At 42.5% G+C, this 25566-nt stretch overlaps 1 protein-coding gene across 2 annotated transcripts in view; it reads left to right on the plus strand.

Moving 5' to 3' along the window:
• Window positions 1–1571: 1571 nt before the first annotated feature.
• Window positions 1572–25566, plus strand: part of Plek (pleckstrin) — a 54802-nt gene continuing 30807 nt past the window's right edge. For both annotated transcript variants that reach the window (XM_057773171.1, XM_057773172.1), the window contains exons 1-5: window positions 1572–1689; window positions 4858–5117; window positions 20526–20681; window positions 21004–21185; window positions 23497–23588. In XM_057773171.1, coding sequence (XP_057629154.1) covers window positions 5076–5117; window positions 20526–20681; window positions 21004–21185; window positions 23497–23588 — 472 coding nt within the window. In that variant the 5' untranslated portion in view covers window positions 1572–1689; window positions 4858–5075. The remainder of the gene's footprint in view (window positions 1690–4857; window positions 5118–20525; window positions 20682–21003; window positions 21186–23496; window positions 23589–25566) is intronic.

A 25566-nucleotide genomic window follows, 5' to 3' on the forward strand; every position in this document is an offset into this window, starting at 1 on the left:
CTACATACACATTACATATGTATTAAATAATTCCATGTGAATTTTCCCGTCTGTTGAACTGGAAGCCCATTTCCTTAGTACCAATTAGCTATTCTTTAGTGTGTTTGAATGAGTTAGGAAATGGATTTTTTTTTTTTTTTTGGCTAGGTGATTATTCCCATGAATATCTTAGGTAAAGATCTTTGCAAACAGAGGCACTTTCTTTTTTAGTATTTGCATAATGACAATGACAATCTATTGGAGAAAGGAGAGAGAGACTGAAAGAGACAGGGACATAGAGAAAGAGAGATCTCATCTATCCATTAACAAAATACAAAAAAAAGGAGAGAGAGAATCCTTTCAGAGAAGGTGGCAGATTTGTTTACTATTCAGAACAATAAAGATTATCCCTCTCTGAGGCAAAATTTGGGCATGTTTACTTGTGACTTATTATAAAAGATTTAGGCTTCTGAGCTCAAATTACTTAGGTGCAATGCACAGAATCCATTGGAGGTGGTCTCCCTGATCTTTACAGCACGTGGGGACAGATTGTGCCCATACAAACATTTGTCTTACTCTGATTTACTAGGACATGCGTAACAAAGTTCTGGGTCTCATCAAAAGGTCCAGAACTCATGTCTGTCGACCATGAGACTGGCAGCGTAAGCTTTAGCATGCAGTAGGGTAAAATCCCAGACTTGTCTCTCAGTTTCGGATCAATACTAGCAATTTTGTGATATTTCTCAGGTGAGATTTAAAGTCCTTTTGAGTAACTAGTGCTAATGGAAAATTCAAAGAGCAAGATGATTTCAGCTCTCATGTAGAATAAATAAAAAAATAGTGATTCAACATCATAACTTGTTTAAAGAAGAGGTCAAAGATTAAAAACATACAGGGTAAAGGAGTGTTGAAATCCATTCATAAATGGACAAAAACCTGGCTTTACCATAAAAAGTGCAGGAGGAAAACAGGGTTTGAAATGTGGTCTGTTCATGTTAGGATTTGTGTTTCCATCAGTTATCCACAACTTCCAGTTATAAAAAGGCCCCTAGACAAGAAAAAACACACATAGTTATAGAAACACATAATCCAGAAGATTTACTGTAATTGGTAGTGTTATACTGTACACCCACAGTAATCTTTTCACCCCTCATTTCAAAGCCTTAAGTCTTCCTTACACCAGTAATAGGTCCTACACACTCCCAAGGCTATTGGTGAAGTGTGGGAGGGCGGGAGAGTCAGCAGGAAGGGATCTGAAGAAAAGCCTGGACACCTACATGAGAGATGCTTCAAGAGGCCTCTAGTGATCTTGTCTAGGGGTGAGGTCTACTAAGGAACATTTGCTCAAACTCAGACTCCCTTGAGAAAGAGAAGTCTTGAATGATGACAGAGAATTTTCTTTACTGACCAGCAGGTGTTGCTAAGAAGTCGTGAGGAGGGTGGGCGGGGTGACATCCAATCCACCCTGAACTGAGATGGGTAAAAGGGTGAACTTGTGAATGATCGCTTCTACTGTCTCTCTCTAGAACAAAATGTCTGTCTGAATATGGACTCAACAAATCATCGTCTTCTTCTGTTTCTGACTTTTGCAGGTGCCGTCAAATGCTGATTCTTTCAGCCGTAGAAACAATCCCAAAGGATTATACAAAATCTCTGTTCAATTTACTATAGGGAAGGACTGGTCTCAGGACAATGGTAACTTGTCTAAAGGTAACGAATAACTATCATTAACAGACCTCCACTGTTCTCCACACAATGTCCTAATCACTAACATCTATTATCTTATTTAATATTCAGAATGGCCTCATTGAACAGGTATTATTATCTCTGTATAATAGATGATAAATCTGAGGGTGAGTGACTAAGTAACTTTCCCATTGTCATATAAAGGTTTGTTCTATGGAATATTAGTTTTTTAAAATTACATTATATTTTTCAGAGCAGATATAATCAAGTGTCTCCAAGTGGGTAGCTTAAAACATGGAGGTATCTTATCTCATGCTTCTATATGTCGGTAACGCCATGTTTTCTGAAAGAAATTCTTGCTTATGCCTTCTAGCTGGTTCCCTTGCAACCCTTGGATTCTAAACTCATTACTCCAGTTCTGCCTCTGTGATCACAATGGGGTTTCCTTTCTGTGTGTCTCTTTTCCTTAAATGAACAGTTATATTACATTTGGTGGCCCTCTTTACAAGGAGGGCATCATATTCCCTAACCATTTTGTATCTATGGTGACCCTGTTTCCAAATACATTGTATCCTGAGGTACTAGGTTGCCAGAATTCTTTCTTTAATATTTGTTCTACAGCAAAGTGTTATTAAGGCTTGCTCAAAAAGAATTCTTCAGTCAAATAAGTTTGAGACACACTGTTAAAGAAGCTTCTCCAGTAAAAGCTGGGGTAGAGTAATGCCAGCCTGCTCTCAGTCCACTGAGAGAACCCCCCCTACTGGCTTTGCTTTTATCTGCTGTGTCACTTGAGACAACCACTCCTCTTCTTGAGTCTGAGTTTCCTCATTTCTAAGGAAAAACACTATGCTTTCCCCATGGATTTCTCAAGGGAGTAAATTAAATGGGGCCGGTTGAACAACATCCGCTACGGTGTCTGGCATAGAAACAGGTAAACACTTACGAGGAGGTACTTTGGTTATGCTAGATTCTGAACTTCCTGGCAGTTTTTTTTAATTTAAATTTTTATTTTTAGAATATTTTCTATACAAATACTATTTATATAATTTCTACTCCTCTCTTTCTGCCCTTCCAATTTCTCTCATATTTTTCAACCCTCTCAACTTAACAATGCCTTCCTCTATATTATTATTGTTACTCTTCAGAAAACACCCCAATACAAAAAAAAAAACCTTATAAAATCTTATGGGGTTGCTTTAGTATGTTTGGTGTTGCTTTTGTATATAACTGTTTAGGTCTGAGCACTTAGGATTGGATAACCTCTGAGGGTTTATCCCTGGAGAAAACTGACTTTCCATCTCCCAGCAACCATTGATTGTAGCTCTTCATCTAGGGGTGTGATCTCGTGAGATTTCCCCCTCCATGTTGGTCTAAGTGGTGTCATTCATTATACAGGTCATATTTAATCAACCATACCGTTGAGATTTCATGGTTGCAGCTTCTCTGTCCTGTCTAGAAGATACTATGTAGCAGTAGGCAACCCGGATTTTTGGTTGTTGCAATCTTTCTAATCCTCTTCCACAATGTCCCCAGAGCTTTCGGTGTAGGGGTTGAGTTGTAGATGTATCAGCTGGGGCCAGGAACCCCATGGTCGGTCCTTCTCTGCATTTGACCAGTTGTGAATTTCTGTAATGATCTCACTCTGCTGCAAAAGAGAAGCATATTTGATGAGGGTCAAGAGCTACCCTTACCTGTAGGTGTAAATATCAAGCGTACCTTTAGAAACTATACTATTTTGACTTAGAAAAAAAGGCAGCAATAGGTTCTCCTGAATCTAAGATCTCTCCAGCTAGGGGTAGTTGGCTAGGTTTACAGTACCAAGCCCGAGTGCCTCCTCTTAAAGTGAACCTTAAATCCAATGAGACAGTTGTTGATTATCCCCAAAATGTAAGTATCACTGTTGTACCATGGGGAATATCTTGCTGGGCAGGTCATTGCTGTGGTTCATAGACTTTATAACTGAATGGGATTGTTGATTAGCTTTTCTCCTGGGCAGCTGGCATAGCAGCTTCTGATGCTATGAGAACTAGCCCTCACGGTGGAGCCTCCCAGGTCAGTTCTATCTCAAGTCTTCCATGTCATGTGTCTGAAGTGTGTGTTGTCTTCATCAATAGGATTCTACCTTCAAGATTTTGGAGCCAACCTAGGTCAATGGCAATTAGCCTCTGTATATTTTCTTCCCCCACTTGAGACAGGGGTCTCACTATGTAGCTCTGGCTGTCCTGGAAGTCATTATGTGGACCAAGCTGGCCTCAGACGCACAGAGATTCATCTGCCTCTGCCTCCTGAGTGCTGGGATTAAAGGTGTGGGCCACCATGCTTCTATCTATTGTTTTGAGAGTTTCCTTGACCATTCTGACCAGCAATTTGAAGAGAAGTTTCCCATGCCTGCCTGACACTGGGGTTTCTGTTGCATAGTCTATGACTCTTGTGGCGTAACTCCATTTCAAATACACACACACACACACACACACACACACACACACACACACACACACTCCACATATGCATTTTTAAATAAACATATGAAACAATGCTTTCCATAAGACTTTTCAAAGATCCTCAGTGTGTTATTTGTCCTTCCTTCCTCCCTCTCCTTCTGTATTACCCCCTCCTCTTCTCTCCTCGGTTAAAGCCCCTCCCCCACCCCCTTTTCCTGCACTTAACACCTGTACCCTATTAAGCCTATCTCTAGAGTGTGTCATCCCCTTCCTCCCATGATCCCATTCTACTTTCCTGACTTCTATGGTTACTTCAGGTCACATTTTCACATCTAAAGATCTGGAGCTAGGATTCAAAAACAAGGGAGGCCAGGTGGCACCTGTCTTTCTGGGACTGGGTTACTTTAGTGTAGCGTTTTTCATTCCCATCCATTTACATGCAGATTTCATGCTTTCATTTTTCTTTACACCTGAGCCTCTTAAGAGTGTGGGGACAGGGTAGGGGTTGAGCACTCACCTGGCTGGGCTGGTGCACATGGAAATGTGGGGATGGAGACAGCTCCCTGGGATTTTTATTAAGTACTTTTAAAACCTCAAGAATGATTCCTAAGCAGGGCAGTGTCAACCATTAAAGTTTTCTTGTTCATCTCTTAGCATTTTTTTTTTTATTTTTAGGAGAAGAATTTTACATATGATAATACAAATTTACATCTGGTAAATATTTGAATCAGTTGTACTACTTGATTTCCAGCATTAGGAAAGCATGGGCTGTTCAGCGGTCGAGTTCCTTTTTCTGACTTGTCTCCCCACTGAGGGGAAAAGGATGTCATCACGTAGTCATCAGCAGAAGAGAAATTTCGAAAGAGACCTCCCTGAAAAAGGACAGCCCACAAGCACTTCGGCTCTCAGAGGAGACGGAGCTCCTCGGTGAACGTCTGAAGAGTGGTCCGGCGCATCTGTCTGTCAGGCATGGAACCAAAGCGGATCAGGGAGGGCTACCTGGTGAAGAAGGTAAGTAGCAAAGTACTTACAGGGGTGGATGGACCTAGAGAGGGGCTTGCCGAGGACTGGCGCTCCCTTCATACTGTGCCGGTCCTTGTGGGGATGTTCCATGTTGGATTGATTGAGCTGGAATGAGAAAGTAATGCATCATACAGCCGGTGTGTTGGACTGGGGCAGTCTCCACACGTCCCACGATATATATATATATATATACATATATATATATATATATATATGTATATATATATATCTTGTCATAAAGTATATGACTTAGCTCAGACTTCAGAACATTTGCCCCTCCAAGCAGATGGCAGGTGTGGAAAGTAAAAATCCAGATGGCAAACTTTTTCATGATTTGCCTTTTGGTAAAAAAAAAAACAAACAAACAAAAAAAAAAAAACAAGAAAAACTCAAATTCTTCTGTAAGAAAAGTTACCCAGAGGACCTACTGCTTAGTTCTTATTTACACTGCAGGGTGGTGGAAGGGTTAGGGGTAGGTTGGTTGGGGGTAGGTGCGATAAAGAACATAGCTAAGTTCCTGGGCCTTCTCGGACTTACTGCACGAAAGACGTTGTGTTTCCGTTTCAAGGGTGTGAGCGTGGTTGGATGTGGTGATGGTGGATGTGGGCTGCAATTTCTTACAACCTGAGTGAATTTGTAGAATAGATCACCAACATGATAGATGTATATCGCCTTAAAGAACACAAATGGAGGCGTGCGAATACTGAAGATTGTTTCGTGTGGTGGGAAATTGAATCTTGTTATTGTTCCTTGTCTTTCTTCTGCTGCTGTGTGTGTTTGGAGCTGTGAAAGTTTCTTGCAGGGCGCATTCACACGTAGGGGCTGTAGGCATCCTGTGGGCAATACGCTGAGCATATAGACATACTCACATGACACCAAGTGGGTTCAGTCGCTCAGAAATGTTGTTTCTGACTAAATCCATGAGTAATTTTCCAGCCAAATAAGCAGGCAATGTGACTCTTATTTTCCTTTAATGTCAATTAAATTTATTAATTGGCTGGTTAATCAGTTTTTGAGATTGGGTCTTACTCTACACTCTTAATGTGTTTGTAAGGCTGACTTTGGACTGGTGCAAGAATCCTGACTTGGCCTTCCAGATGTTGGGATTCCAGGAATGAACAACAACACCCACAATTGCATCCAGCTGCGGTTATTCACTAATTAAATTTAATTATTGATTAATTAAATTTATTTAATTACATTAAATAAATGTAACTTTACCTTAGAGTTGCATTTATTTCTCTTTCGTCTAAGGGCACTGAAGGGTACACATTGTGATCTGGTTGCATTTTTACTTTGGGTTAGAAAGGAACAGTGAGGAGACTAAGATGCCCAGGCATGTGGGTGTGACAGAGTCAGGAGAAACCCCCTCTCTTACTTTGGGCAGTGAGTTCTCTATTTAGCACCCTAGGGTTTTCCTGAAGCAAAGATAATCTCCGTTAGTGTTCACAGTGTATCTGTTATGATGGCGAGAGTTACGAGTTGGGGCTGGAGAATACATGGGCCTTCAGTGCATTCTCTTAAGCTAGCTGAACTTTGAAACACCCTTTCTAAAAAGAATATGTAAATAAAATCGGGTGTAGGTTATTGGTAACTGGCACCCATGCTGTCCCTCTCTGAGAACCGAAAGAAACTGTGGTTGACTGACCTCTTCCCTGATCACACTGAGTAGTATCTCACTTTGTGTGTGTGTTTCTCAGTGTCTGTGTGTCTGCGCGGGTTCACATCTTCTGTGATGTGTGTACAAAGGTCAGAGGATGACTTGCAGGAGTCACTTCTGCCCCCTCCCCGTCCATGTGGATTTTGGGAGTCTGACTCAGGCCGCTCTACTTGCTGGTAGGCATCTTTACCCACTGAGTCACTTCACTGGCCAGGCCTTGTTTTAATATGAAATGACAAAACTGACGTTATAAAGTGTGCGTGCTTAGACTTTATAGTCACTATACCACAAAAATATCGATGATTCAGTCTGCAATAAGTGAGGCCATTTCTCTAGAAAGTGGGGGTGGTAGATTTAGGACTGTGACACACCTGGATTCAACGGTCAATGGTATAAACTGTAATGTGCCCCTTCTCTTTGCTCCCCCTCTTTCTTTCTTCTCTTCCCCCTCTTTCTCATTCTCTCTCTCTCTCTCTCTCTCTCTGCAGCATGTGCCACAGTGTGTGTATTGAGCTCGGTGGACAGCTTCCCGGGGGGTCGGTTTTCTCCTCCACCATGTGGTTCCTGAGATTAGACCCGAGTCACCAGGCTTGGCATCAAGCGCATTTCCTCCTGAGCCAGCTCATGAGTGCATGTTTTGGCTCTGTTAGAGATAACTGGCCACATTTCACAATGCGTGTTTCCTCTTTTGCTTCCTGGCCGAGATCCTTAAATAGAGATTATGGTTAAGAAGCGGAGAAGAGAATGTGACTGTCATTTTTCAACCCTTCCATTCTAAATTGCACTCCTTGCCTCTGAGTTTGTCACTTGTGGCTATTTTAAGGAGCATCTGTGGCCCTGTAGATACAGTTAGACCAAGCGGATCTTTCTTCAGTCCTAAAAGCTCACGGAAAGCAGGTGACTTGCTCATGGTCAAACAGCTGGAAGAGGATAACGTGGGGTTCGAACCCAGGCTTGCCTAATAGCAAAGCCCCCATCTCATGACCCCATAGCGCTTTGAAAGGCACAGGTGTATCGCAAATAACACTGGGTTTAGCAATTCAGCTCTCTTTCTTTCTGATTAGGGGATTCATTTTTGAGAAATAAATAGTTTGATTATTCTTGATTACCTATGAGTTATGCTCTTATGACCATAGCTTTAAAAGAGAAAATTCCTTCATGCTATGTCTCTCATTGCTAAAAGCTAGTTTCCATGAGAACAACCCAGCACTCTCTAGGTACTGAAGAACAGACTCAAGCAGTGGCTTAATATTTGAATGTCTTGAGAAGTTGATAGACAGCCCAAGAAATCAGGACAGGGTGCTGGGGGTGGGCTTCCAGAGACTTATGGTAGAAGGTGTATATTGTTGAGCCTGGTGTAAGGCATACATTGTTGAGCCCCTTGTAAGGTATATATTGTTGAGTTCAGAGCAAGGTCGATATTGTTGAGACCAGTGTTGAGCTAGTGTTGGGAAGAAGGAGTTTGGTGGGAGTGACAGGGAGATAAGAGAGGCTGACTGGGGAAGGGGTGTTGATCAAAGTATATGTTTGACATTGTTAAAGAATAAGTAGCTAAGCAATTGAACCAGAAGCGGGCAAGTCTGGGATAATGAGAGCACAGAACAGACTGGAATTTCATCCCAGAACTTGTTCCTGCAACCATGCTGTCTTCTGAACAGCATGAAATGATCCCTAAAAGTTTGCCTTTCCTTCTGGCGGTAGTTAACATGTGTGCTCACCACCTTAGGGGCAGCTCTAAGCATTTGGTGCATTCATTTACAGACAATTCCAAGGATAACCCTTGGGAATGGTTATAGTTATCCATTCTCGCAGATGAGGATGCTGAGGACAGAGAGGCAGAAGGTCTTGCCTAGATGCTGATGAGGAACCACGCAGTACAGCACTGGCATAGCCCAGTGCTCAGTGTAACCACTGCAACCAGTTTCCATGTGATCCTCATGGGTTCAAACTTCAGTGACCTTAAGAATCTCTTTCTTTGAAAAATAGATGGAACCCGGGCCAGAATTGTTCATATTGTATTGCTTACAAAATTGGTCTCTGACCTGTCTGTATACCTTGTGGCCATGTCTGAGGTCCGACCACATGCTAACAGTGTGCTAACCTCATTTGAGTGAATTATATCCTCTAATGTTTGTAAGGAGAACTAGGCACTGATGCTTAGAAAAAAAAAATGAACAGTTTGCTGAAGGTCTCAGAACCTGGAGAGGACAAAGGTGAAATGTGAGCACAAATCTAAAATTCACGAAATCAGGCTGTTAAGATCACTACCTTTCTGTTCAGCTTATTTAAATTATAGTACAGGGAAAGTACAGTCTGATAGAATTTATTCATATAAGAGTTTACCTCTGGATAGGCTTGTTTCCTTGCTTCCAAAAAGTTTATATACATGTAAAACAAGTCTCCTAGAAGTTGTACAAGTCGCAATGTGGATGATACGATTTATAATGCAACAGAAATGAAAATTTAATATAACCTCATGTAAAACAAAATGCCCCATAGGTGTGGGGTGTAGTGTAATGACGCACACTTCTTGTGTAGTTTTGAATGATGCACAGTTCTTATGTAGTTTTGATCATCACGGAATTCTTTGAATTTGAGCTCTGCATTGACATGTAAATCGAGAAGTTTGAAGGAAAGGGGAAGTTAGAAGAGGTGTTCATTTCAGGAAGTATCTGGGAGGGCTCTAAACACAACAGTCTGCGTCCCTCAGCACCGAGCATCCAGTCCTGACTTCTGTCAGTGCAGCTGGACATACTGAACATGAGGTCACCCTCCCTTCTGTTACATTCTGAAGTGTTTGAGAATGGAGACTCCATCGTGTTCAATTCTATACTCTCAGTATGCGGGTCATGTCTAAAACATAAGAAATGTCTCATCATTCCTGGACTGAACTTTTCTCATGGAAGAAATGCAATCAAAGTAGATTTGCAAGAGACTTAAAATGGACTTAAACATATAGAGTTAAAAGAGACTAGAGAATCTGGGTTCAGTCAGGCAGTAACATTTAAAGTATTCAAAAAAGGGGAAGAAGGCTTAGCTAAGGCGGTCCTTATATGATCACGTAACACAAGTTAGTAGCAATTACTATTACTTTTGCATTAAGGAAGAGGATCTGGGGTTGTCATGGTAACCTGGTATTAGATGTCTTAAGATCTAGCAGTGCTACCGGAAAAAAAATGTGTAGACATCAGGGTAGAAAGGTATGTGAAACATGTAATTGAGTTTCTGATTTGTGCCTTATATTTTATCAATATATCAATTAATATTCAATACTTTTCTTGTCAGAGAGCTGACAAATTTAATGTTTTCCTCTGATTGGTGCAAATAAAAATGTTTTCTGAAACTTCTACCTATTGTAACTTCCAAGTAATCTAGAAGCCGAGTGTGGTATCTCCTCCTAGTACTTAAGAGACTGAGGCAGGAGTATTGCCACAGGTTCCAGGTTAGCCTGAGCAATGTAGGTGGGGATGGAGAAAGGGCAATGATAGGTTCAAGGTCACCCCAGCTACACAGTGAGTTTGAGGCTAGCCTGAGCTATCTCAAGGAACAAAACTAAAACTAAAACCCAAAGCAACCACTTCCACCACCAACAATAAATACTCCCCAAATTAAACTAAATACATTTGAGCAAAATACTTTTCTGTTTTGCCTTGGTCTAAAACTATTCAATTTCTCCACCAACTCTCCTGCAGAGATAGGGCCACCAGGGAAGCCTCTTGTGAACCAGTCCCAGTTGATCTGGAGCTGTCCTGGTCCCTGAGTGAGACATTGGTCCCCAAGACACCCAAGAGGCATAGAATTTGCACCATTAGTCTATACTTAGGAAAAGCAGAGCCAAGTGATACATTCAATGTGGTACAAGGGAAGAGAAACAGGCCAGTGTGTTTTCGGGCAGTGACATGAGGTTTCAGTAGAAATAGGAAAGTATACACAATAAAGCTGACCCTGCCCGTCACTGTCCATCATTGTCTGGGCTCCAGGAGTCCTGGACGATGAGCTGTTAAGTTGTCAGAACTGTGAGAAATCTCTTCTAGGGTGGCAAGTTTGAGCTGGCACAGGAGCACCAGCCTTCCCTCTGCCCCCAGTATCCAATGTTTGAGGAAATCTTAATTGCTGGATGTCCGCTGTCTGATAGCCTTAGGGAGGGGGAATCTGTGTCGAAAGTGTTCTGTATTCTTTCCTGCCCCATTAGTTACAATTCCTCTCTGTTTTTAGATCTCAGTTTTGACTGATGTAGGGGATGGTAGGCTTGAGTTGGTATGAAGGTTCCTGAAATATGCCTGGAGCAGAAACAAATATGATACATGGAACATAAGTAGGACCAAAGTCAGAAAAGATAGTTCCAGGTGACCACACGTAATCATCACTTCTCCAACCTCTCAGTTTACTTACCTTTAAAGGACTAGCACAATTTTAGTGACAGGACGTCACTAGGAAGTTTAGTCTGCCCTCAAAATTGCTAGCTTCCTGCTTCAGATGGGATGACCATCAGGTTCCACCATGACCAACATGACTTTATTTTTATTCTGAGCACTCTGTCCCCCCTCCCCACCCCCGAGAGACATTTCTGGACTGGCTGATGAATGTAACTGTAGGAACTAATTCCTGACCAAGCCTAAAATTCGCCCTTTAAATTTTCATATTAAGTTTGCCTAGCAAAATGTGATTTAGAATTGTTCTCTGCACATTTAGAAAAGGATATTTTAAGAACTTAATCATCTTTCAAAGGTATGACAGGACCCAGGACTTAATGACAGAGTTCGTGTTCTTTTTTAAAAGTGGTTTTTAATATTTTGTCCTATTATTTTTTCTACTTAATTATATTTCCTAAAATACTTAATGCAATCTGTTTTAATGTAGTTTTCAAATCCCATTGTTCTTTCTTTGGTTAATCACTCAAATTGGACATGAAATTTAAAGTTATGTCCCCAATATTCGGGACAAATTTTGTAATGGTCCATCATTTTATGTGTTTTCAAAGCAACAACATATTCACTCAGTGGTGTTCAGAAAGACTTCTGTTTTCCCTATGAAGTTGAGTATTGTTCTTTCGAGGTCTGTGAATTGTGTTGGGATTTTGATGACATTGCATTGAATCTGTAGATTGCTTTTGGTAGGATTGCCATTTTTACTATGTTAATCCTACCTATCCAAGAACATGGGAGATTTTTCCATTTTCTGATATTGTCTTCGATTTCTTTATTCTTGTCATATAGGTCTTTCTCTTGTTTGGCTGAATTTACATCAAGATATTTTATATTTTTGTGGCTATTGTAAAGGGTAATGTTTCTCTGATTTTTTTCTCAGCCCTTTTATCTTTTGTATATAGGAGGATTACTGACAATTTTTTTTTAGTTAATCTTGTATCCTGCCACATTACTGAAGAGGTGTTTATCAGCTGTAGGGGTCCCCAGTAGAATTTTTGGGGTCACTTGTGTATACTATCATATCATCTGCAAATAGTGAAAGTTTGACATCTTTCCAATTTGTATCCCCTTGATCTCTTTTTGTTGTCTTATTGCTCTAGCTAGACCCTCAAATACTATATTTAATAGATATGTAGAGAATGGATATCCTTGTCTTGTTTTTAATTTTAGTGGAATCGGTTTGAGTTTCTCTCCATTCAGTTTGATGTTGGTTGTTGGCTTGCTGTATATTGCTGACATATGTTTAGGTGTGTTCCTTATATCCTTGCTCTCTCTAAGACCTTTATTATGAAGTGATGTTGGATTTTGTTGAAGGCTTTTTTCAGCATCTAATAAAATGATCAAAGATAACCAGATTACAGTCCACAGTTCCAGAGAGGCTAGGTAATAAGAAGGACCCTAAGAGGGACATGTATGAATCACTCTAGGAAGGGGAGATAGAAAAGATCTGGGTTAGACTGGTGACAGGTCAGAAGAAGGGGGCGGGGATGGGAGTAAGAACATCAGGGAACAGGATGATCGAGTTGTGGGAGGGATGGAGAGTGAAAGCAATGAAAGAGACATCTTGACAGAGGGAGCCATTATGGGGTTAGGGAGAAGTCTGGTGCTAGGGTCACAGGATGACCTCAGCTAAGACCCTCAGCAATAGCGGAGAGGGGACCTGAAACAGACATCTGTAATCAGATTGATGACTACCCTATTTGTGATCATAGAACTGTCATCCGGTAACTGATGGAAGCAGATGCAGAGATCCACAGTCAAGCTCTGGGCTGAGCTCCTGGAGGCCAATCAAAAAGAGGGAGGAGGGGGACAAGATCATGATGGTGAAACCCACAGGGTCAGCTGACCTGAGCTTGTAAGAGTTCACGGACCCCAGACAGACAGCTGCGGAACCTACATGGGACTCGACTAGGCCTTCTGCATGGGGTGACAGTTGTGTGGCTTGGTGTGTTTGTGGGACCCCTGGCAGTAGGACCAGGATCTATCCCTGGTACATGAACTGGTTTTTTGGAGCCCATTGGTGGGATACCTTGTTCTGCCTTGATGCAGTGGGGAGGAACTTGCTCCTGCCTCTTGATATGCCAGGCTTAGTTGACTCCCCATGGGAGGCCTTACCCTCTCTGAGGAGTGGATGGGGATGGGGGTGGGGGAAACAGGAGGAGGGGAGGAAGGGGATACTGTGGTTGGTATGTAAAATGAACAACAACATCAACAAAAGATGGCTGGAAGAGTGACAAGTACTCTTAACCACTGCTCCATCTTTCCAGCCTTGAAACCTTTCTTTTCTTTCTGTTTGCATTATTTGGTGATTTAAGCTTATTCATCTAGTATTCCATATCCCAACACTAATGAACACTCGATGCTCAGGTATTTTTTTTTCCTTTTTATTTATTTTTATTCTTTTTTAATTAAAATTTCCACCTGCTCCCCGTTTCCCATTTCCCTCCCCTCCTCCCAAATATTGCCCCCTCCCCCCACTCCCCTCCCCGTATCCCCACTCCTCTTCTCCTCCCCCCACACCATTCCCCCTCCCTCTCGATACTGAAGAGCAGTCCAAATTCTCTGCCCTGCGGGAAGACGAAGGTCTTCTATCTAGGTCCAGGAAGGTGAGCGTCTAAACAGGCTAAGCTCCCACAAAGCCAGTTCATGTATTAGGATCGAAACCTAGTGCCATTGTCCTTGGCTTCTTATCTGCCTTCATTGTCCGCCATGCTCAGAGAGTCCAGAATCAACCCATGCTTATTCAGTCCCAGACCAGCTGGCCTTGGTGGGCTCCCAATAAATCAGTTCCACTGTCACAGTGGGTGGGTGCATCCCTCATGGTCCTGATTTCCTTGCTCATGTTCTCCCTCCTTCTGCTCCTCATTTGGACCTTAAGAGCTCAGACCGTTGCTCCAAATTGAGACTCTGTCTCTACCTCGATCCATCGCCAGATGAAGGTTCTAAGGTGATATGCAAGATATTCATCAGTATAGGATAGGGTCATTTCAGGTTCCCTCTCCTTAGTTGCCCAAGGTACCAGCTGGGGACATATTCCTGGACACCTGCGAACCCCTCAAGAGTCAAGTCTCTTGTCAACCCTAAGATGGCTCCCTTAGATAGGATATATACTTCGCTGCTCCCGTATCCTCCCTTCCTATATCCCAACCATCCCAATCCCCCATCAAATGACAAAAGTATCTGTTCAACTATGTTCATAGCAGCATTGTTTGTAATAGCCAAAACCTGGAAACAACCTAGATGCCCTTCAATGGAGGAATGGATGAAGAAAGTGTGGAATATATACATATTAGAGTACTACTCAGCAGTAAAAAACAATGACTTCTCGAATTTTGCATGCAAATGGATGGAAATAGAAAACACTATCCTGAGTGAGGTATCCCAGACCCAAAAAGAGGAACATGGGATGTACTCACTCATAATCGGTTTCTAGCCATAAATAAAAGACATTAAGCATATAATTTGTGATCCTAGAGAAGTTAAATAAGAAAGTGAACCCAAAGAAAATCATATAGTCATCCGCATGGAGAGGGGAAGTAGACAAGATTGCAGGGCAAAAACTGGGAACTTGCGGGTGAGGTGGCATGGGGCAAAGGGGAAATGGGATGCTCAGGTATTTTTAAATAGATTTTTTTTATTTTAACTTTTGGTTTTTCGAGACAGGGTTTCTCTGTAGCTTTGAAGCTTTTCCTGGAACTAGCTCTTGTAGACCAGGCTGGTCTCGAACTCACAGAGATCTGCCTGCATCTGTTGGGAATAAAGGCATGAGCCACCGCCTCCCGGCTAAATAGCTTTTTTTGAAGTCTAGCAGAGTAATGGCATATGAGTGGCATCCCTACACATGAGTCATTCCACTTTGCCCTTACTCATTTCCTCCGCCATCACCTCCCCCATGCCCTCTCACACCCTCCTGCTGGTTCCCTCCCTTGCCAGCTGCTCACTCTTCTGCTTATCTTATACTTACTTTATTTCCCAACTCTCATGCAATCTCTCCCTCCCTCTCACAGTCTGTTCTCTAATTTCATCACACACACACACATGCCCACACTCACATGCACACACAGACAATACACATACAGACGTATACACACATGGGCACATACACACAGAGAGAAATATATACATATACACAAAACATACACACAGACACACAGGCACACACAGACAGACATACACAGATACGTACATACACACATACATCTACACAGACAGAGACACAGAGAGAAATTCACACACATATAGACATACACACACACACATACACAGACCCACAGGCATACACAGACAGATAGACATACACATAGATACACACTACATTTACAGAGACAGAGAAATACATACACATATAGATAGACACATATGTACATACACACACAGACATAACTTGAAATCTAGGCGCCACATGATACTTTTTGGGTCTAGCCTACTTCACTTGACACAATACTTTCCAGCTACATCCACTTTCTTGCAGATCTGACAATTTCAGTTTTGGTTGCCCCTTTCTAAAACTGTGTGTGTGTGTGTGTGTGTGTGTGTGTGTATTCATTCAGCTGATGATGGGCATCTAGGCTGGTTCTTTGACCTGGCTCTTGTAAATTGTGCAGCAGAGTTGGCAGAATTTAAGCAGTGGTTTCTAGATGCCAGATGTCATGTCCAGCCACATACATGGGTAACTTTATTAAGTCTCCAAACAATCACTAAGCTGTAGTAGATATTATTATCTCCATTTTCCAGAGGCTTAAAAATAAATGTGCTTAAGTGGTATTTCTAGCAAGTGTTGGGTGTGAGCTAGACCAGCTCAGGACCTTCAGTCACCTACAGACATACTGTCTTAGAGATGTTATATTTATGTTTGTTTAGCAAGATATGGTTTAGAAATACTCTCTGCACATTTAAGAAGAAGATATCCCTCTTTACCTTAGGGTCTGTGTTATCTCTACAGCCTATGGCAAGGGTGGTGACTCAAAACTCTTCTGGCTTCATAACCCAGCTCTTCAATATATTTTACAAAACCTAAAAAAAAGTCTTACTAGAATAGATTACCTTACCTAATTTCAGTCTTTTTCCTTGCTGTAAAAGTACAAGCTGTTTATTTAGCTCTAGGTAATTGTTTTGAAAATCAATTGCTCCTATTATTCTCTATTTAAAAAACTCGAGTGTGTGTGTGTGCATATGTCTTTTAATAACTCTAGTGAGTTTTAACAGTACATACTAAGGACATTAACCTTGAACTCAATGAGGCTGTATTATCAATATCATGCACTTTCAATTCATTTCCAGTTTTTATAAGTGTTTAAAAAATAAACAAAAATTCATTTTAAATATAATCACATCTCATCCTTTATAACTTCTTTTGGTGTTATGTAATGCACTAAGATACATTATATCAGGTGCTATGAGGATGACCGATTACTCACTGGGAACTCCAAATACGATTCATAACCTAAAACCTACCTATTGTGAAGAACTTTGTCTTATGTACAAAGTGACTAAAATATTATATAAAATTACTGTTTAGCTGTGTATATAAGGTGTATATGGCACACAACTGAATTCCATATTAGCTTTGGGTTCCATTCTCAAAATATATGTATTCTAAAACCTGAAAAAAAAAGTCTGGAGCAATGATGGTCCCAGATATCATTTTGGAAGCATTCTGTCAGTTTGTCTGTCTGTCTGTCTAATCTATCTATCTATCTATCTATCTATCTATCTATCTATCTATCTATCTATCTATCTATCCATCCATCTATCATCCATTCATCCATCCATCCATCCATCCATCCATCCATCCATCCATCCATCCACCATCCATCCATCCATCTATCATCCATCCATCCATCTATCATCCATCCATCATCCATCCATCCATCCATCCATCCACCATCCATCCATCCATCCATCCATCCATCCATCCATCCATCCATCCATTTGCTTACTTTCCTACCTACCTATTTATCATTAAGTTGTTTTGAGAAATTGATCCAGATTCTGGAATTACTTAAAGTCCCTCAAGAACCCGAATGAAGATCGCATCTGAAGGGCAGAAAGAGAGCATTAACAAGGAATTAAGAGACCAGGGTTCTAGTATCCATTTCTGTTAACTGGGCAAATGTACTAAAAACAAGTGCTTCTACCTCAGGTTCATTTTTTTGGGCAAACAGAAGATTAAAGACAGAAAGGGAAATATATAGGCATCAACAATAGTAGGTGCTCTTTTAGGCTGTCTGAGTGACAAACTGGTGGCTTGCAGTAGTTGCTGCATAAAGGACAGAGAAGTGACCCTAAGTCTCACCGTAACTCACCATTCCACTCGGAGGAGCAGTTTGGCTTGGAGTAGCAATATGCTCTTTTGTACAAAGGATCTGCCTCCTCTGTGTCCTAATGGCCCCACATTAGCTTTCTCACAAACTGCCAGGTATTTGTCTATGGGCATCATGCATACATTCCAGCTTTTCCATCTCTGTACCCAGTGAGGCTCTCCTCACCCTTTATAAATGGTGGGTGTTCTACTGAACACACAACACCATCTCTCTGTGGTCTGAATCTCTGTTCCCCTGATGAAGAATGACGCTGATCATTTTTTTTCTGTAGGATTTTGGATGTCTTCTTGAATGATATACCCATTTAATGCTGTTATCCTTTTAAAACATTGGACTGCTTTTACTTAATAGTTTTGAAGGTATATGGGTTCTCAATTAAAATAATTAAAGTTGTAAACCAGGAAAGAATTTAATTAAAATTATTTCGTGTATTGTCAAATAGTTTTTATTTTTGGAAAAGGCTAATCATCGTTCGCCTGGCCTGTCTTACTTCTAGGGTGGAAAATGATTGTGCGTTTCAGCAGAAAAAAATTTATTTTAGGACTAGAATAAAGGAAGCGTCCAAACAAGCAAAATGACAGTCCTATCCGCATTTATCTTCTTTGCATAAGTAGTTTCCCTGTTGACAACTGGACCCTTTTATGGGGGCCTTTGTGTTTCAAGACGCACAGCAGGATCTTCTGGGAAATGGTGGATAATTCTATCTGTGGTAGTTACAACAGCATGCCACAGTGAGTCAAAGGGGAGAGGCTGAGAAGTTACCCCTTTCGTTCTAAACTGTCTGAGCACAGAGGCCAGAAGGGGCTTCCTTGATCTAGCACAATGGTGAATTTGAAAACGTAATTTTACTGTTTGGCCATTTCATACAGTATGTGTTCATTATATTTCCCCTACTCCTCCCCTTAACGCCTACCAGATCTACATCCACATCTTTGTCTGTTCTTTAGAGCTTTCTGTCCTTTTTTTTTTTCTTTCTTTCCTTTTGTTACCCATTAACTCTAATTTGTGCTACCCATTTCTTCCCAGGTGTGGAGCCATCCACCAGAGTGTGGCTCACTTACCAGGGCCCACACCTTTAATGAAAGCTGACTGTCCCTTCCAGAAAAGTCACAGAGTGTCTCTAGCTCCTCATTCAGAGTTGGAGGCTTGTGAACTCTTTCCACTGTAGGTTAGAATGGCGACTGGCTCAGTCGCTTGAAGATCTTCTGCCTGCAACCACCATTGTTGAGTTCCTGAATTTAGGGTCCTTGTAACGTTCAGAGGACAGTGTTTGCCTCTGGTCCTCTCTGACCTCAGGATTTTGTCATCTTTACACCCTCTTTTCTACTGTGGTCCCCGAGCCTTGGGGGGAGGGTGTGATATAGATGTTCCATTTGTGGCTGAACACCCACTGACACTTGTTCTCCGCTCTGTCTTCCTTATTAACTACTGTCCACTGCACAAAAAGCCCTCTGCTCAGGTCTGAGAGACTCACTGATCTACAGGAAGAGAGACACATTTAGAGGCAGTTTGATATTTGGCAGAATAACATTAGTAGGCTCAATCGTGGAGCCTATGATTTCCCAGCTGTGGGTTCTTGGTCAGATTTCCAGTACCACCCATCCCTTCACTCCTACAGAGTGTGCCTTAAGCCCAACCAGGCAGTATTGATTGGCTAGTTTCTTCCTTCTACCGCAAGCTTGAATTGTGGTCAGCAGGCTGGGCAGCAAGAGCCTTCATCGGCTGAACCACCTCACAAACCTTACTCTTAAGAATTTATCTGCCTGTCTTGTGGAGAGGGGAAGAAAGCAGTCATAAATATTTTTGTTAAAAAGGTTTTTATTTTTGTTTTTGAGCTAACTACTCCCCACAAGCACACGCGCACACACGCACACATGCACACACACACGCACATGCACACACACACACACACGAATTTAAAAATAAAACAGAAAAACTTGCTGACAGTTCCTACAAATAGCTGTAGGGTAAGAGTGTGGTTTTTTTGGTAAAGAACAGAGGAAGGTGCTCTAGGTGACAAGGCAGACCATGAGAAGGACCAACCATGTTTCTCAGTAAAGAGTATTAGATACCAGCATTTGGCAACTTAGAAAACAGTCTTCGTTGTCATTATTTTAATGAATGTGAGCTATGTGCTCAGTAACATGAACGAAAGAAAGGACCCGCTAATGCCAATTTCTGGCACTGAAGGATAACCACACTGTGGCATTTTAATTTTAATAAAGACACTGGTTAGAATTTAACTTGACACAAACCTAGCATATTTAGGGAAAGGAGATCTCAGCTGAGGAGCTGCCTACATCAAACTTGGACTGTGGGTCATTCATATAGAAGGGCTCAGTCTAGAACGGGAGAACATAGGAAAGGTAGCAGAATATGCCCGGGACAGCCAGCCAATAGGCGACATCCCTCTGTGGTCTTTGCTTCAATTTCTGTCTCTAGGCTTCTGCCTTGAGCCCCTGTCCTGACTTTTCTCCATGGTGGATTGTAAGTCCTAAGTGGAAACCCTTTCATCAGCAGGTTGCTCTGGGCAGTGTTTTTTTTTTTTTTCACAGTAGCAGAAAGATAACTCAGACTGGCTTTAAAAGGAAGCATACATCAAAGTTTTAGGACAGTCAGTGAGAAAAGTGGGAGGTGACCTTCAAATCAAGGCCACAAAGTGTGGTTTGGAAAGTCTTTCCCATGAGGCCCATAAGCTCATGAGGCCTTGAGGATGGAGATGGGAGGGGAGGTCGAAGAGAGGCCGAACTTGAAAAGGGCAAGTAGAGAATATGACCAGCTCAAGTAAGCAGCAACAGGTAGGAAATGCAATGGTGTCCCAAGGAGTCATCGCTTTGAGAAGATTTATGTTGAGTCAACAGAGGTCATCACAAAACACATTTATAAAGTGAACTTCAAGAAGGTAGGGATCTGTTCTGTTAAGTGGAAAATACAGGTACAAATCATCGTGTCTACCCAGCTTCTCAGCTCTTTCTCGTCATTACAGGGAAGCGTCTTTAGCTCCTGGAAGCCCATGTGGGTTGTCCTCTTAGAAGATGGAATTGAGTTTTATAAGAAGAAAAGCGACAACAGCCCCAAGGGAATGATCCCTCTGAAAGGAAGCACTCTCAATAGCCCCTGTCAGGACGTCGGCAAAAGGATGGTGAGTGCAAATCCCCAGCCATGATGACACTTGTGTCACCTGCTGACCTTGGATGGCCTTTTCAGATTCTGCCTGTTAGCTCTCTCCTCCCTGCTCCATCCTTGAGGCTCAGCTTACGGGCCTACCTGAGCCACCTGTTGACTTGGAAGCCTGCGTGCATTTTAGCAGTGCCTTCTGAACAAATGTCTCCTCTTGTGGACATCCACACCTTAGCACGGTGCTGGACTCTCTCTTTGACAGACAAGTTGTTTGTATCAACTGCTATGTTTCGCAAGGGGCCTTGGAAGGGGTCGTTTCTAATGGAATCTATTTTGATTTTCAGTTTGTGTTTAAGATCACTACAACCAAGCAGCAGGACCACTTCTTCCAGGCAGCCTACCTGGAGGAGAGAGATGCTTGGGTTCGGGATATAAAGAAAGCCATCAAATGCATTGAAGGAGGCCAGAAGTTCGCAAGAAAATCCACAAGGAGGTCCATTCGTCTGCCAGAAACCATTGACTTGGGGTAATTTTCTGAGTTTGCCATTCACCACCCTTTGAGTTTCCTTTTTTCTTTGATCTGAGAAATCCTGTTTCAAAGCTTCTTTTAGCCATCATTGATGGCAGCCCCTCTAACACCTAGGAGCTGAGGAGAAAGGTGTGTGGTATATGGGGACGGGAGAAGAGAGATAGAGGTGAGAAAGAGAGAGGACAAAAATGAGCGAGAAAGAACAGAGGGAAGAATAGAGGGAGGGAAGAAAGAGGAGAGGGAAGGAATAAGAGGAAGAGGAGAGAGAGGATGAAGAAAAGAGAGAAAGGACAACAGTGGTTGTTTTATCTATGAAGTTGCCTTCTGAGGTTAGTATGGAAAGAACATTTAAGGATGTATAGGTAGAAAGAGAAGAACAGGGGCCATATGTCCAAGCAGACAGACGTTCAAGTTTAGACTATGCTTTCCTGCCCAGTCAGGAAGGGCCAGCCAGGGTGAACACTCCTCCTGGATGGAAGTCATTGGTCTGCAGACTTGATGAGTTGCCTCTGAGGTGCACTGCTGACTACTGGGAAGTGCAGGTGTTATTTGCAGTATAAAGGTGACCAGGGAACAGCAGGTTGCCCCAGGCACTGATAAGGGCTGGTGATGGGATTCTTTCTAGAGTTCTTTACATCTGCTCTAATCATAAGTGTTTCTTTCTCCCAGCTGTCATTCTTGGTAGATTTGCTTTCTGTTTTAAGCAAGAGATTCATTAGAAGGAATACCATGCTGGCTGCTTACTATGTCTGACAAGAATTCAGTTTACAAAGAGTGAGGTTGAAAGCAGGGAGGGGATGAGAAACATCCTTTCTGTACAACTAATGTAAGAGTTGGCATGCTAGCCGGGCGGTGGTGGCGCACGCCTTTAATCCCAGCACCTGGGAGGCAGAGGCAGGCGGATCTCTGTGAGTTCGAGGCCAGCCTGGTCTACAAGAGCTAGTTCCAGGACAGGCTCCAAAACCACAGAGAAACCCTGTCTCGAAAAACCAAAAAAAAAAAAAAAAAAAAAAAAGAGTTGGCATGCTACAGGAATGGAATCATGTTAAACTTCATGAGAATCAGAATGCCTCTCACTAGACCTGACTCCAAGAGGAGATATCTCGTCTAGTCATAGCCGCTGGCTTCAGACATCATGTGACCACATTCCTGAACAGCGTTGTCAGAACTGAGTGGGAATGATGTTCAAACTACAAAGACACACAGAGACTTAGAACTATTCTGATGAGGCTATTATTGGTTTATTATTCCAGGGACAAAAAGTAAGAACTCACTATTTTACCTTACAATTTCAGAACAAAAGGGAAGCTTAGAAAACCTCTTTCATGAAGGCTGTGGTCTATAACAAATGGCCTCCTAAAAACCTTGTAAAAATTGGGAGACTGTGTAATCTTTGCACTGTTTTAACAAATATCTAGAAGAATTGATTTAGAAAAGGGGGATTCATTGTGGCTCAAAGCGCTTGGTTTGACCCATTTCTTTTAGTCCCACAGTGGTGGTTGGGGGCAACCCGTCAAGGCATATACGTATTACATAGTGTGCCTGTTACTATGTGATTGGGATGTGAAAGAAGGAACTTGTGTTCACAAAACTACTTCAAGGGCACATCTACAATGACTTGAAAAACTCTACTACTCATTGACTTGTGTGTGTGCGTGCATGTGTGTGTGTGTGTGTGTGTGTAACTGTCTGTGAATCCATGTGCATATGTGTGCAGGTGCTGGAGGCTGATTTCGGATATCTTTTTCAATTGCTCTCCACCTTATTCTCTGAGATAATGTCCCTCACTGAACTTGGAGCTCACTGACCTTGTTAGATTAGCTGACAAGCCTGCTGTTGGGATCCTCCTGTCTCCACCCCAACAGTGCTGGGATTGGAAGCTACTGCGTCCTGATTTTCCTGTTGGTGCTGGGAATCTGAACTCAGATCTTCAGGTTTCTTTGGCAAGCGCTTTACTAAAAGTGCCACCCACTCCCTGGCCACATTTCTTGAAGCTTCAACCGCCTCTGAACAGCACCAAGCTGGATCATAAGACTTTAAATCAGTGGTATCTGTAGGACATGCCAGATTCAAACTATTGCAGGGGCTTTAAAGATCTTTGTTCCTGCAAAATTGACCTTGGGAACTCTTAACCTTTGGCACATAGCGGGATAACTCTCCATCTTAAGAGTAGGATTAAATCAACAAAGAGAGTATTGAACTGAAGAGATATTAAGTGCATCTGCTAAATGCTTTATGTGGAGGTATCCCTGAGGCGGTTCACCCTTCCAAATGCTCCTTGTTCACCTCTGCTTTTTTCTCTGTGCAGGGCGTTGTATCTGTCTATGAAAGACACCAACAAAGGAATAAAGGAACAGAATCTGGAGAAGGACAAGAAGATTTTTAATCACTGCTTCACAGGTAAAATGACATGCGCTCCCAAAGTGGGCAACCGAGGATGGAGTGGAGTATTCTCCCGTAGCTGTCTGTGTGCGCTGGGGTGTGGTGCATGGTAGATGCTCAGGATGGCAGGATGCAGACCGACGAACAAGAGATCCAAATTCTGGCAGTGTGGAGACAGAAACCAGGGTAGAAGAAGCCTTTGTTTTGTTCAGGATACGACGTCAGAAGCCACAGCTTTATCAATTAAGCATCCCTTTTCTTTAATATTTGGCATTATGTTGAAAAAGTATAAGAACAAGTAACAGCTAAATATGCTGCAATCCACTCTGTGTTAAGCGAGAAATAAAATATGTAGTATAAAATGGAAGTAATACTGTTAGGGGTGTCAGACACGGTGCACAGCAAGGTCATAGGTGTCACCAGGTTAGGCACTGTGCTATAGTGCGGAAAGCGCACTCACAAGAACCACACTGGCTGGGCTCCCGCTCTGGATCAGCAGTTTACGAGGCACAAAGCCAATAACTGCCTCTGCGCTTTACTGTCTCCCCGGTGGGAAATCTCAGTGCACTTCTCTCCCAGGCTTCTGTTGTATAGTGGGATAGTCCCTGACACACACCAGGTGCTCTGAGTGGTGAGCTTTCAAATAGTTAGCATGATGAAAGAGGAGATATCTGTGCAACAGTGCCGTAAGTTTGGGGAAAGAGAAAGAACCGAGAGAGCTGCTGAGGTGGTTAGGAGGGGGTGCCTCAGTTCGACCTCAAAGTAGAGGGGTTTCATGGAACGGCTTCTGATGATGAGTTAGGGGTGGGAATGTGCAGAATATGCATCTGGGAAAATGGAAGCCAGCACCTGGAAGAGCTGATGGCTCATGATAAGCTGCAAAATGTGATGTTGGTTTGTGAGTAAGTGTGCCAGACACCCAGCATGTTTGCAAGAGATGCCATAGGGGTACAACTCGGAGGAATTATAGCAGTGCAAGCATCTGAGGTGTTCGGTCTACAGACGATCCATCAAAATGGCTTAGGTCAGAGCTAGGAAGAGGAGGAGGAAAGGAAGTGATTCTCACGGAGGGGGTAGTATCTCGCAGGGGCGTACTTCCGAGAACGCTGGCAGTAGCCTTTAGCATCAAGTCAGGACCAAGTTTCTCTATCAAGATACAAGGGAAACAATAAATGCAAAGCAGGACCCTAAGGATATGGAGCTGGGATTCCTTTGAGACAGCCTCAGGCCAAAGGAATAAGAAAGGGTTCCTAGGGCGCCTCAGCCACCAGATCGAGCCCAGACTCATGTTCTCTTGAATGCATCCCTGAGTCCCAGCGCATTCACTAACACTCAAGTCCTTCCTGTGCACCATCATAATGGATTCTAGATCCCTTCACGAGTGCGGTCTTCATGAGAGTCAGGTGGTGTCAGCAGAAACTAGGAAGTGGTCAATGCCCACATGCAATGGAGTACCTTGACTATCACACAGCTATCACCCGCCAGAGGCCTTTCAGACTTCAGCACAGACTCAAGTGTGAGAACATACAAAATGAAGGTCCAGCAACTGGACAAGCAACTGAAGCCCCAGGTTACTGAAACCTCAGTGGGGTTCGTTCCTGCTGTCTCCTGTAGAGCTGTGAGGGCTGAAAGCGGAAATGCTTGTCTTCACAGAGCGAGAAAAGTGAGGAAGAAAACTTCATGTGTGAAACTCATGGAGGGCTCGGTCTCTGAAAGGGACACATGGCTCTTTCAGGTGTCCTGTACCCAATGCGCCAGTGTCCCAGGCTACTAAGTTGGCTGTCACAGCTGAATTTGAAAAGAATGTCCTTTGTAAATACAAAGCTTCTCTTTTAGCTTGCTAGTAACCCAACTGATAGGTTCTCTTCATTCCATTCCCTGTTACTTTCTCTTGAGGTAAAAGTTAAATGACTGCTCAAGGTCTGTGCCAGATTCTTTAAAATGTACGGCAATAAACACAAGTAGTGTAATCAAATTTTAATTTAGGACACATATT

This window comes from Chionomys nivalis, chromosome 6 (assembly GCF_950005125.1).
Source record: "Chionomys nivalis chromosome 6, mChiNiv1.1, whole genome shotgun sequence".
Taxonomy (NCBI): domain Eukaryota; kingdom Metazoa; phylum Chordata; class Mammalia; order Rodentia; family Cricetidae; genus Chionomys; species Chionomys nivalis.